General features: G+C 40.7%; 1 protein-coding gene across 1 annotated transcript in view; it reads left to right on the top strand.

The window, feature by feature from the left end:
• The window catches only part of Wdr70 (WD repeat domain 70), a 197,604-nt gene that overhangs the window by 181,227 nt on the left and 2,350 nt on the right, over positions 1-14,027 (top strand). Inside the window, exons 15-17 of the mRNA XM_005356603.3 lie at positions 172-251; positions 2,087-2,203; positions 4,014-4,176. Coding sequence (XP_005356660.1) covers positions 172-251; positions 2,087-2,203; positions 4,014-4,176 — 360 coding nt within the window. The remainder of the gene's footprint in view (positions 1-171; positions 252-2,086; positions 2,204-4,013; positions 4,177-14,027) is intronic.

Raw genomic sequence — 14,027 nt, 5'->3', positions numbered from 1 at the left:
TTCAACTATATGCAGAGGTACAGTAGTAGGGAGTGTGTGTGTGTGTGTGTGTGTGTGTACATGTATGTGCGTAAATGCTTCGAGGAGTCTCTAATGGAACCAGAAATTCAGTGTTTCAGCTCTGCCCATTCCTAAGATTAACTAAAGAAAATTTGTTTTAACTCATTATAGGGGAGCAAAATTATGTGTAGTTAAAACCCAGCGGAAGGCAAAACAAGCTGAGACACTAACCCAGGACTACATCATTACCCGTAAGTTGCTGTTAGCATTCCTGTCTTACAGTGCTTTTCTCTGCCGTCGTATTCATTAGAGTGCTGGCACCAATTATATCATCTCCTATCATGTGGACACAGGTACAAGTCTTCTGACAATATACTTTAGCTTCTTGACTTTTTTGCAGAAAATGATGCTTGCTTCATGTAATTCCTCATCCTAAGGAGAAGCACCTATCTGGGCTGCTTGTATTAGTCTATCACAGCATCTTAAAAACTAACATATTATTTAATGGATAAATTTAATGAATAAACAAGAAGAGTGCTGGACTTAGATTTAGGAGCCCTGAACTTGTCTGTTTGTACCATGGACTGGCATTGTGATGTAGAACAACAAACTTATCAGTGAAATTAGTTAAGGAATCTATGACCATGTGGTAATATACTTGTATTCTGTATAAAATCTGAAGTGTGAAGAGAAAGCTTACCAGAACATAGCGGTTTCTCTCAGGTGGGTCATACAACCTTGTTAATTTGATAGGCCTATGTTCCAAAACCACAGCCTCAGACCTCTAACAGGCCAGGAAGGGAATCTTGGTTGCCACAGAGTAGAGAGTAGCCAGCCATCTAGATTTTACCTGTGTCTCAGACTGAAGCCCAAGGAATACTCTACTGCTGGCCTTCTTTCTGGTGATGGGTCTCTTGTAAAACCAAGTCCCATGGGGCTATTGACCAGTCAGGAGATCCCATGACCTTCTACAAGAGTAGACGTCTTAAACTGGGGCCATCCAGTCCAACACACGGAACTACACACGGCCCACTTATCCTTCGGCCACTTGAAGTGAAAAGTAATTTTTTCCTACCTAAAAATACTATGTGTCATGTTGCCTGACAGTGTTGAGGGGTAATGTGCTTGGTTAGCTTCCCTGACTCAAGGCAGGCATGGCTTCCTGTGGGTGATGTAGGGTAGACTGTATAGGTGGGTGACTGGATGGATTTCTGAGGTGTTAGAGCTGTTTCACTGAGACTACAAGTTCCATTTAACCTTTGTCTTCTCCAGTCCCCTGAAAACATGTTCTCCTTTAAAACAGGTTTAAATCTGTAAATACCGACTGAAGGAAATTCCAGGTCAACAAAAAGATAGCTATTTAATATTCCACAATACCCCCCTCCCCCAAATGTTACATAGTTTCTCCTTAAATCCATGTTATTTTTATGTTTAGAATTTAATTCTGGAACTGGGTGAACACCTGACAGTAGTTGAACACATGTGCCCAATTTTTATCCCCCTCTTGTTTTGTGCACCAACCATGTGGAAGGAGGGCCGAGTGACCACGCCGGTAGGGAGAGTCATGCAGCCCTGCATTCAAGGCAACCTTTATCCCACTTTCAGTGCACCGTGCCCCTCCCTTCCGGTTGCTCAGTGCTGTCACTCCCTGCTGAGCGGTGGTCACATTTCAGAAACGTGTGAAATGACTCCAGTGTTTATGAGGCATCCGCGGAAACTTGAGGACTGACAGGCACACTGTTGGCATTACTCTTATTTGGGTGCTGTAAGAACAAATAAGAAAGCCGTTCCGTTGAGTGTTTTCAAAACCACAGAAATTGAGCTTTAACCCATGGTTAGGGAGCTGAGACTCACCAGTGTTTCCATGACAGTGTTTCCTGAGTGCCATTAGCTGCCAACAGAGGTGAACAATGAGTCTGGTATCAAACGAAATTAGCTAATTGGTTACAGTAAGGCTGTCTTTTATTATTAAATGAAGGCTGTCATTATGATTTCCATTTCATGTTCCAGTTAGTCATGCATTAGTTATGTTTTTGGATGAAGGGTTATTATTATAATGAAATTTTTCAAATGTGACTTCTCACAGCTCATGCCTTGCCCATGTTCCGTGAGCCCCGCCAACGAAGTACGAGGAAACAGCTGGAGAAGGACAGACTGGACCCCCTGAAGTCACACAAGCCAGAACCTCCTGTCGCAGGCCCAGGTGACTGCACTCCAGCCAGTTGTCTGGCAAGGGGATGAGGGGCCAGGGCGGTGTCACTAATAGGGAGATGGTAGGAGCTTTTGGGCCTGCGTGCTTCTTGATCTTCAGAGAGACTCTTGCAGTTTTCAGATGTTTTCTAGCACCAGAATCACAGCGCGGAAGACTGATAGAGCTTCTGTGCTGGGCTAGAGAGGCCGTCTGGGGCTTTCTCCTCTTCTGCTTGAGCCTTAGGTGACCTCACTAGAACTCTGGGGCTCCTTGCAAGTCAGTGTTGAAACTGCTGCTCTCAGTTTTGGCTTAATGTACGACATTGGTCTCTTAGCCTGAGATCCAAGCTGGATTAGGTTTCACACAAGGCAGAAAGTGACTGTGACTTATAGTTCAGTGTGATAAAATGGAGCTGCCCATTTAGCTAGAAGGTAAATGAAAGATTGCCTGTAGCAGGAGACAGCATGGCATGCTGTCTATTGTATGTAGTTAGTTTTACTAAAATTTCATTTTCTACTCTCACTTGTGGTGTTTGTCCTAGGCAACTAAGCCTTTGACTTGCCCATTTATCTGAGTCTCAGCCCTAGACCTATTTGAAATGTCCTTATTTCTATTCTATTTTGATTATTTTTAGAACTTCCTTGCTACCAATAAAAGTTTCTACATAATAGTCTTGCCTAGATTATTTCAAGTCCTTCTAGTTAGACAGTATTATCTCATCTCCTCTCTCTCTCTCTCTCTCTCTCTCTCTCTCTCTCTCTCTCTCTCTGTCTCCACCCCTTCTCCCTTTGTCTTGCATACAGCCAGCTTTTATCCCATTCCTCTGATTTTCATGTTGCTGTTGTGCCCAAACTCCCCCATTTTCCCCCACCCCTTATACTTTTCTGTGTCAGGGTTCTCTGTAGTGCACTGACTCACCTTGGTAGTTTTGCACTTCATGCCTCTTTTATTGTGATCCTCAAACTTCCCTCTGTCTTGTACGTAACTCATATGCTCATTGAAAATAATGCCTTAATATAATAATAATAATAGTAAGGTTTTGTGGGCCTTCACAAAATGATCCATTGCTTTCAGAAGACCTTTTCAGCCACTGCAGACTGAAATGTTGTCTCCTTCCTCTAAAAGCTGTAATAGTTATTGGCCACACAAAGCCTCTGGCAGTTGGTCAATTTTTTTAAATTTTCTTCTTAATTTGTGAAGGTAATCTTCCAGTATTATTTGGTTATTCATTTGTTTATCTTTCTAAAAATCAGATCAGAAACAAACTTTCTAAATGTCAGCCCATTTTGTTTATCAGGCACAGTGCTTTCTGGAGAGACCCAGCAGGGTGCAACTCTTTGCCCTTGAGCTTGCCTAGGCAGTCACAGCAGACAAGGAAGAAGAGTCAGTATATTCACATGGCTTGTTTTCTCTCAGAACTCAGAGTAGCGTGTCTATAATACAACATATACCGACCGTGGAAAGCCCTTAAGATACATTTGTTTAAACTAAAGTAGCAGCTGATGAATAGTGGCTACTTTTAGTATTGAATTTCAATAAATTCATACTAGAGAAATTTTTAATACAATCTTTATGAGATTTTTTTCTTTTCTTTTTTTAAAATCAGTATCATTTTGCAAATTAAGCAACCGAAACATTTTTTAAATATCTCTTCCAGTTTTGGATAGTTAAAGGGTGATGGTTCCTTACTTTTTGATCCATGAAAGCTGAAAAGATGATGTAGATACTATTGAGATCTGAGCTCAGTACGCAGCATACACAGCTGTAATAATGTATCATCGGTTTGTTCTGATTCTAATCTGGGGTTTTTCTTTTGAAATAGGTCGTGGTGGCCGAGTTGGAACCCACGGGGGCACCCTGTCATCTTACATTGTGAAAAACATTGCTTTGGACAAGACCGATGACAGTAATCCCCGAGAAGCCATTTTGCGTCATGCCAAAGCAGCAGAAGATAACCCATATTGGGTTTCGCCGGCGTATTCCAAGTAAGGAAGTAGCTGTGTAAAGCAGAAAAGTGGGGCCTGGTGAGATGACTTAGTGGTAAAGGAGCTGTGCCTGGTGACCTCAGTTCAATCCCTGGAACCCATGGAAAGGTGCAAAAGAAAACTGACTCTACAGAGTTTTCTTCTGCACTCCGTATACACACCATGACATGCTCTCTCTCTCTCTCTCTCTCTCTCTCTCTCTCTCTCTCTCTCTCTCTCTCTCTCTCTCATGATACTAATAATACTATATACTGGCAGTATAGTAGAGTATGTCCTTAGTGTTTCCAAAGTCATAGATTTAAGCCCAACACCAAAAAAATAAATAAAAATGAAATAGAGAAATTATTATGTCTAATGAATTGGGAAGAGCATAACAATAGTACTTGGAAGTGTTAACTTTCTCTTCTCTGTCATATTTGAGCACAAAGGATGGGCCAAGAAATGTGGGTGTGATAGCAATGCCTGTAATCCCGACATCTAGGCAGCAATAGCTGGAGACTGCCCTGAGCTGTGAGAGACCATCTCAACAACGGGACCAGGGATTCAGAATTCTGATGCCTAGACATTTGCTTATATCGTACGACTCTAAAGTGGTAAAACTTAGACTCACAGCAGTTTGTTATCAGCGTTAAAGCCAGGAATAAGCCTTATGTGTTCCTTTGGCCTAACACTTTAGAAAGTGAGTTAAAAGCAAGCAAAGGAGAGTGACTTTACCTGTCTTCTTAAGACGGTCTGGGGACTGAGGGTGCTGTGTTTTGCTTTTAGTTTGATTTGCTTTTCAGAGTCTCACTATGTAGCTCCTGCTGAGTGGGAACACACTGTGTAACCAGGTTGACCTCAGACTTGCAGCAGTCCTCATGCTCCTGCCTCAGGCTAGTTCTCATATAAGAAGCTATATATAAAATACTCTCCCTGTACAGTGAATCCAGCCTTTTGAAGTCCTCAAACAGCTTAGCATGGTGAGTGTGTAATGGTTTTTAATGCTACCACACCACCCACATTTATACCAAGGAAAGTACTGTTGTTGAATTGTCAACAACTCTTGGAATTTTTACTAGAACTAGTTTTAGACTTAAGCAGATTAACACCTTACATAACCATCTATAATTGATTAATCTCTGTAGTAGCTACCACTGGCCAGTTGTTAAACTGACAATATTTTTATTTCTGAGTAGGATTTTTTTTCCTCAGATATTGCTCTTATCACTAATGTACTTTATTTGAACTGCATTTACTTCATTTGACCTTCTGGAAAGCCCTTCTATTTAGTTTTCTAGCTGGGCAGTGGTGGCGCATGCCTTTAATCCCAGCACTCGGGAGGCAGAGGCAGGCGGATCTCTGTGAGTTTGAGGCCAGCCTGGTCTACAAGAGTTAGTTCCAGGACAGGCTCCAAAACAACAGAGAAACCCTGTCTCAGACAAAACAAAACAAAATAATAATAAAAAAATTAAAAAAATAGTTTTCTGTCTAACTGTGTTAAAGGATCATTTGACAGGTGAAATGTGGATGCATGGTGGTTCCTGTTTTGTTAATAAATCTTGAGTTTATAAGCTGTAGGACTGTATCACTCTTGATATCATTTCCATTTATTCTACTTCTGATATCCCTTATAAAAACCATATCATTTTGTTATCTATCAAAAGATAATGGATTTAAAATTTTCACATCCCCAAAGGAATTCCCTTTAAATAAATTGCTTTAATTTAAAGACTCTCTCAGGCTCCTCCCTCCCTCTCTGTCTCTCTCTCCCCTTCCTCCCCTCTCATCACGAGGTTAACATTGGAGCAGTACTATGGCTAAGCTGCATACATTCCTTGGTCTTGATCAGGTTTTCTTCTCACGTCCTTTCTCTATCCCAGGAGCCTATGCTGTGTTCCATTGTTTTTCTCTCTCAGTAATTTTTACTTTTCATCATCCTGGTGTCTTTAATGAATAGTGGTCATTGATTCTGTCAGTTTTCAATTTGTGTTTGTGTAGTATTTTCTCGTGGATTGTAATGAAATTGAGCATATTGGGTAGAAATACAAGAATGAAGTTAAAGCCATCTGTGGTGTCCTGTCGAGGGTTTCATGATGCCAGTATGCCTTATTAGCGATGATGCTGACTTTAGTCCCCGGATGGAAGTGTCCCCTAATGAAGTTCTTATCTCTGTGTCAGATCAACACATATCTTGGGGAGGGAGTGTCTTCTTCCTCGTACTTCCGCAGTAGTTTTGCCGTTACTGTGGTGTTGTCTCACAATGGATTTCTTTCTTTCTTGGTTTCCGTATGTATTGTTGCAGTCTCCTAAAGAAATTCGTTCCTTCTCCTATGTTTTTGTTTTCAGAGTTTTTATTCAATATTAGTAGGAACTCTAAAATGCTTATTTCATTCTCTGAGGCTATTGTTATGTGGTTTGTTGTTCGTCTTGTCCCAGCTTTGGCCAGTAGAAGGTCCTTCAGAGGAAGTAGTTATTGTCCTCTTTCAACAGTGGAGCCTGCACCCATGCTCTTTAGAAAGTGCTTCCCCACTTTCTGATGCTCCACTTCAGCTGAGTAGCACACATTTGTAAGTTAATCATCATTGACAATGAGGGAAATCTCTGCATCATACGTTGACTCTTCTATTTGTCATGAAGTACTTAGTTGTCTGTTCTTGCTACAAGAAACCTTGTTCAGAAAAAGCCACCGATTGAGGAAAGAAAAGAAAGCAGAGATACAGTCTACAGTATGCTGAACACAATGAGCACAGTTTTGATGGCCAACTGTTCCAAATGTGTGTGTTTATACACAAAAGCAAATCATTGAAATGTCTCCAAAATGCCGATGCCATACCTCTTGTTAACTGTTGTTAGATGTTAGTAAAATCTACCATATTAATGTAATCCTTGGGAAGATGTCAAAGGCCTAACTCATCACTGAAGAAAATAAAGTTCTAGAAGTCTACTTTTGGGGCCTGCTGGAAAGCAGCTCATTGCTACAACCTGGAGCAGGAACTTGGCCCTAGAAATCCTCTGTTACAGTTCTAGTATCTGATAACAATATTTTTGCTAACGGGCCAACTTCAATTCATTATGTAATTTTTGTTTGAGTTTTTAAGCAGTACATTCATTGTATGTGTGGGGAGTCCATGAGTACTAGCTGGGAGACTCAAGGCCCTCATTCTCCTGTTGAGAGATACTAACTAATGCTACAGTGTTTATGCTCCTAAAAAGAGCTCATGTATAAATTATGAGCTCTCACATACTAATTGCATTTTCCAGAAGGCTTAATGCCCACTGTTCATTTCACTGGTATGTGTATAGATTCTTACATCATTTAAAAGCACAGAGATAGGGATAGGCAGTGGGCCAGCAGGTAAAAAACACTTGTTGCCAAGTCTGACAACTCGTCAGTCTGTGGGACCCAGATGGTGGGAGGAGAGAACTGACTCCCAAATGTTGTCATCTGATAGCTACATGTGTGTTATGACAGGCATGCATGAGCGCACACAAACATACACACATGATAAACAAATCTAAAAATATATAAACACAGTCATATAGCATGGTTAACATATTGTTTTTTATTTAGAATTTATTTAGAGAATGGGCTAGGTCTCTACCCATTGTATGTTCAGCCCATTTTTTTTACTTTATATTTAATTTCCATGTATTACATAGTTATGTTCTGTTTTTCTAAAACAATGCCCTCTTAAATGGCAGTTATGTTGTTTTCACTCTACCTCGCATAAACAGTACTGAATTAGTGCCTTTGGGATCTATATTTGCCTACTATATAAAAATTCTAGGAATAGAGTTGCTATGGATTTCAAATATGTTTGGATTATACCAAGTTTTCCTCCAAAGGAACTTTTAGTTAGCCTCTCCAATATATCAGTGCCTTATCTCATCAGCGTTTATTCCTACTCTATCTTTTTGTGCTGTTGTAAGTAGAATCTTCTACTGGATTTATAATTCCTTTCTATATGAAAATGCTTGCATATAGAGTGCTATTTGTGTATCTTGGTGTTCAGCTACTCATTGTATTTTTATTATTTTAAATAATTTTTATACAAATTTCTGGGCTCTCTGCATATAAAACTAAATTTCCAATTTTTATACCTACTGTTTTTTTCTTCTTACCTGATTGCCTTGATTATTTCCAAATTGATTATATACTAAATTGTGTCTGTGGCTTTGAGCATCCTTTTCTCCCTTTGAACTTTTAACAGGAGTCTAGTATAATATGTGAATTTTCCTGTTTTGTATGTGAAGAAAGTCAGCCAGCAATTTTATATTGTTTAATCTTATGCTATATCCCCATAAAATATAAAATATACATACAAGAATTTAAGGACAGCTTTTGAGAGTAGATTTTTCTTCTTCCACTCTGGATTCTAGGAATTGGACTCAGGTTGTCAGGCTAGTGCTTCTACTATCTCACTGGCCCCTTAAATCATTTTTTAAATTCCTTTATCTCTATGGAAGTGATCACATGATTTTCCTACTTAGATCTACATGTGACAAATTTTGATAGAACCTTCTGTAGTTTGTTATCTAGTTGTTAAGCTGGCTTCTTTAAAAAAAGAAAAAGGAAAGAAAGAAAGATTAACTTAAAGCTTAGCTATTTTTTAAATACATAACTACCTTATAAAATTTGTAAAGTGTGTTGCCTCTGTGGAGGGCAAGGTAGAGAGTAATGTCTTTACCCACCACCCCCTGCCTTTCCCATTGTTTCCTAAGTCTGTCTAGCGTTTATGACTGTTCCCAGAGCCTTCATAATTGATATATTTCTGAGACAGTCGTCCATCTGGGTTTTCAGGTTTATTTAAATGGAGTTAATTGAAGCTCATTGTGTTCGCCCATGGCTGTGCTACGTAGAGACTGCTTTTTCACTGTAAGTGCTTTATGTTTAGTTGAACAAACGTGCTAGGTGAGGAGGAAGTGCACTGCCATGCTGCCCTTTACTTCTGTGCTTCTGGAGGGCTCGAAGCTGCTGCTAACCTCGGTGCCTTGAACCCGAGCACTGCGTTTGTATGACCACACAGCTTTCTTTCTGCTGGTTTTCTCCCCACTCTTTCTTTCCCTCCATCTTCGGTGCCTTACGCTTGTTGCCAGCTAACTAAGTTGAAGGTGTTGCCTGTGTGTGGGATGTACTCTGTTAGCTGGGCTCACGGAGCTGTTTCTTCTATGTTCACTTGCTACAGTCTACTGTTTACTGCCAAGTGGCAAAGTGTTGGAAGGAAGCTAATATTTAAAAGGATCTTTTTGTAAAGGTCACTGTAACTGAGAATGTGTGTCTGCTTGTTTTTCTTTGCTGCGATTGACTTCTGTCAGTGATGAAATGAAGGTGTATTTGCTATATCTCGCTTTAACACGGAAAAGCATAGCTAGACATCCCTCTCCTGCTGCACACAGCATATACGCACTATCTTCTCCAGCTGCCAATGAAGTCTGAACACTTTACATGTATCACTTGAGGATCTAAGCTCGAGTCCTGACACTAGCAATGTAATAGCCATGCGAGTTTTCAAACACAGCAGGATTACAGAGGACTCTTGTTCAGCCACACATGGACAGATTCAGTTACAGTTTCTTGTTCAAAGATGCTGCTGGGGGGAGGGGAAGAGAGCTGGCTGGGGAAGGGGCAGGATGTAGATCCAGAATGCTATTAGCTTACACATCAGACAGGGATAAATGTGTGGGAGCTCGGAGCCTGGCCAGCAGCCTGCCAGGATGACAGCTCTGTCAGCCATGGCTGCCCGTCTTGCCAGATGAACTACCATTATTGCTTGTTCAGTCAGTTTAACTTCACTGTGCATATCTTTTGAAATGCAAGATGTGTGGCTGTGTGTGTTGTGTGTGTACTAAAATATTCCCACCTATAAGGGATCCATTTAAAGTCATATTGAGTTCATAAGCCATGTTTAAAGCAGTCATTGTGAGCAAGGAAAGGTTTATATGTGATTTGTGTCAGGAAGAGACTTAAACCCACAAAGAGAAAAGTATTTTTTCCCCTGAGTTATATTTATGTGCTGATTGTTACAGCCCACCATGATCCTGTATAGAGGACAGTATTTCTTAGGCTGGTTTTATGAACTGCCTGCCTCGTAGGCAGTCGGGGAGGGGGTTAGGGAAGAGGACTCAAGTGTGAATTTCCTGGCCCATTCCAGATGAGCAGGCTCTGTGGGATTCCAGCTGAAAATCTACTTTTTAAGAAGTGCCAGAAATGATGGTTTTGCACACGAATGCTTGAAAATAATACAAAAGTAATTACTCAGAATCATAAATTATTCCTCCTTAGGAAAGTTCACATACACTGGACAACTTCAGTTATAAAAGACTCATACCAAATCATTTTCATAGAAAACAAATTCTTCCCAGGATTTGAAAACATAGCATGTTGCAATGTTGTATTTAATGTATGAATTCTTTTACTCAATACATTATTCCTAGAACTCTGGAAAAGATATCAATTGTATGAAGTAAGAGCCCCTATTATCTAATGTAGGTTATGTAACACTAATGATACTTTTATTGTACAATACTGTGACAGACTTGTTTAAAAGCTCAGTATGTTTTATCATATAACCCTCATAACCCATTAAGTTAAGCAGTATTATTGTCCCCGCTTTCTGCATGAGGAGACTGGAAACGTATAACGTGACTGCCCCCAGGTATCAGGTGGCAGGGCTGGGGTTGTGTCTAGATGGTCTGCCTTCATGATAGGCTTAGGGTTTCTCAGTAGTGAGGATTGTCTCTCCTCGTGGTGCGGCTAATAGTAGCCGCTGGGATGCTGAGATGATGTTTGTGTGAGCCAGCATGGCTTAGCGGAGGGAACCCTAGACCGAGCATTACGAGTCCCGAGTGTACTTCCAGCTCTCCTGCTCCTGTTAAGTGCAGCACTTGTCTTACTAAGGCTGTTTCCCTTATCTGCAGGAGTAGGTAGGGCTCCATCCATGCCCACCTGGGCGTGTACCTTAGAAACTCATAAATGAGAACTTAGAGGGGCATTCATGAGACCTGGCCTGTCTCTGGCTTTTTTCCTTTAAGTTTTCATTGTTCTTGCTTGTTTACCCACTTGATAATAAGGTGCTAATATTGCTGATTTTCCAGGGCTCTTCTGTTTGTCCCCCTTTTCATTTTTTATGACCGCATTTCTAATCTCTGGACTCTCAAGCATAAAATACTGCACTGTATGAGTCCAAGAAGTGTTCATTTTCCAAAATGTTATGTCTTCATTTCCTGAAGAAAATAGAAAATTCTTTATCTAGAAACGTCGTATTGCCTCTGATCTTCTTATACATCCCCAGTGTTAAAAAAAAAAAAAAAACAACTGTTGATTAGCTCATCATAGACAGAAGGGGCCATTTCAAGTCGAATCTTTTGGTCAAGCCTTTTATTTAATCTTAATAATTCCGCAATTGTGACGACTGGGTCAGAGTTCAGCCAGGCTGTCTTCATCCTAACAGGGCTAACAAGTGTGTCAGATGTCGAGTCATGGCTATAATTGGCTTTGGCTTTGAGGTTTTCCTTCATAATAAACAATGGGCCCCAAGCCAAAAAAGCGTGTGGTTTATACTTGCATTCTCAGGATGAAATATTTCGAGTGATTTCCCCTCATATTCCTTGTGGTACCCAGGAGCTTGCTTCTTGTACAAATCATATCAGAAGCACGCCCATAATTAAAGAGGATGTGACCTGTGGACTTTTCATTGCAGCTGCAAACATTGTAATGACATCACCCTGCTGTGAGTGTTAGAGAAGGGGTTGCAGAGACACAGGTTAGAGCGTAGTCAGGAGAGAAAAGATACCTGGAGTCTCTCATACAAACCTGAGTGCACCCTAAATTGCCCTTTAGAAGACTGCGGTGTGGGAACCTTTGCTCATCACTGGCTGCTGGAGAGGGAAACACTGCAGGGTCCTCACGCCCATGAGTTCCTGTCACCCAGTGGAGTGCACACTTGCTACCACTCACGTCATACAGACAATCTGAAGAACTTCTTTTAAAGTGTCAGAGGGAGTAATGGAGTAAGGGTAACACGGAAGCAGGCAGGAGGACCATGTGTGGGGAGAGAGACCAGAAGAGGGCAGGATCAGGGAGGGAGATGGGTAACATAGAATGGCATAGACATATGCAAACACGTCAGTGAAAACCATTACTTTGTATCCTAACTCTCAGCTCTCACAAAGAACTTCAGCCAACTAAGGAATGCTGAGAACAGGAGAAAGAGTCCACCCCAGAGAAGAGCGTTTGGTTATCCAAAACCAAATGATCAGCCCTGAAAATGCACAAGTAACATTATATAGCCTGAACAGGTTATATATAAAATATATAAGCATATACATTTATGCATATAACAGAAACTATGGAAAAGAGACCATAAATTTCAAAGAGAGCCAGGAAAGGTATATGGAAGGGTTTGAAGGGAGGAAAGGAAAAAGGGAAATGTGGTAATTATAATCTCAAAAATAAATAATACAAAATTTAGATTAATTTTTTAAAAATCAAGAAAAATTAGCACCAGATATCACCAAATCCTAACTTGTAGACTTGATGGACCTTTGCATAAGCTTCTGTGTTGATCAGTTCATGAAATCGTATTTGCTCTTGCAAAGGCAGAATAGACTGAACACAACAGACAAGACAAAAAGCACTCCTTCGATGAGTTTATTTAGTGGTTGGCAGCAGTAAATATACTGAAATTTAGCTGTCCTTGGTAATCTAATGAACTATTACCAAATTTAATCAGATGAAAAACTTACCAAATGAGTTAATCAACCTGGAAGGTGCAGGTTTCAAATCAGCCTTCTTCACATTCAGGTTTTTGACTTAACACATGAAAGTAGTTAGTGATAGCCAATAAAAGAATGGGTCTGGGTGAAGCTGATTTCAATAGTGTAGACACTAACTGGCTTCTCCTTTGGAATTTATGGTGTCCTCATGAGCCTGCCAACACCAAGGATTCCTGTGTTCTCTGCATTTCTTTTAAGCCGGAAGGTTCTTGGTTAGGACCAGGGAGATGAATCTGTCATGAGGCTCCAAGTCCAAGGAGTTAGAAGATAATGGGCTGTAAAGATGGCTCAGAGGCTAAGAGCCCTGGTTTCTCTTCCAGAGGACCTAGGTTCAATTCTCAGCACTCATGCAGTGGCTCACAGCATTTATAGTCCCAGTTTCTGGGGCTCCAGTGCCCTCTCCTGGCCTCTGCAGACACAATACACACAGTGCAGATACATGTACAGGTGAAACACCCATGCACATAGAATAAAAATAATCCTTTAAAAAACCAAACAAATAGAAAATAAGGAATGGTGGACAATGTAAATGCTTTCTTGAAGAGGTAGAATGTCTTTCTTGCGCTTTGTACGTATGTAGCTCTGATTTGCTGCTCTGTTGTCATTGTCCATTTGGTTTGGCTTGTCACACTGTTTCTCACAGAACTATCCAATGGAGACTGTGCCGAGATCAGTGTACCTATTCCGTTTCCATAAGCAGCTCTGAAAGGAATCCACACCGAACAGACTTAAAGGGTGTGCTGCTGCTGCTGTTGCTTCCTGCTGGCTCTGAAAGCAGGAGTTTCTAGACCAGCTTTAAACTGTTTTCAAATGCATTAATACTGTGTCCGTTTGCATGTGTCACATCACTTTCCTTGGCCCTGTTGATTTATTTTTGTAGTGTTTTCATGTGCCAAGGGCAAATTAGGCTGTTCCCTAGAGAAGAAATCTGCTCGGTCTATTCTTAACTTTGTTTGAGATTGCCTAATCATCTCTGTTCTTCATTGTCCTGGTCAGTGGTGACTAACGAGAGTCTGTTTAAAATGCCCCAAGACCGACCTGAGTTGAGCTGCTAAGATCATGCTCATGTGTGAGGCTACGCTCTTTCTCCAAACAAC

This window comes from Microtus ochrogaster, chromosome 19 (assembly GCF_000317375.1).
Source record: "Microtus ochrogaster isolate Prairie Vole_2 chromosome 19, MicOch1.0, whole genome shotgun sequence".
Lineage (NCBI taxonomy): Eukaryota > Metazoa > Chordata > Mammalia > Rodentia > Cricetidae > Microtus > Microtus ochrogaster.
The sequence above is the reverse complement of the archived record's forward strand: the minus strand, read 5'-3'. Positions and strand labels throughout refer to the sequence as shown.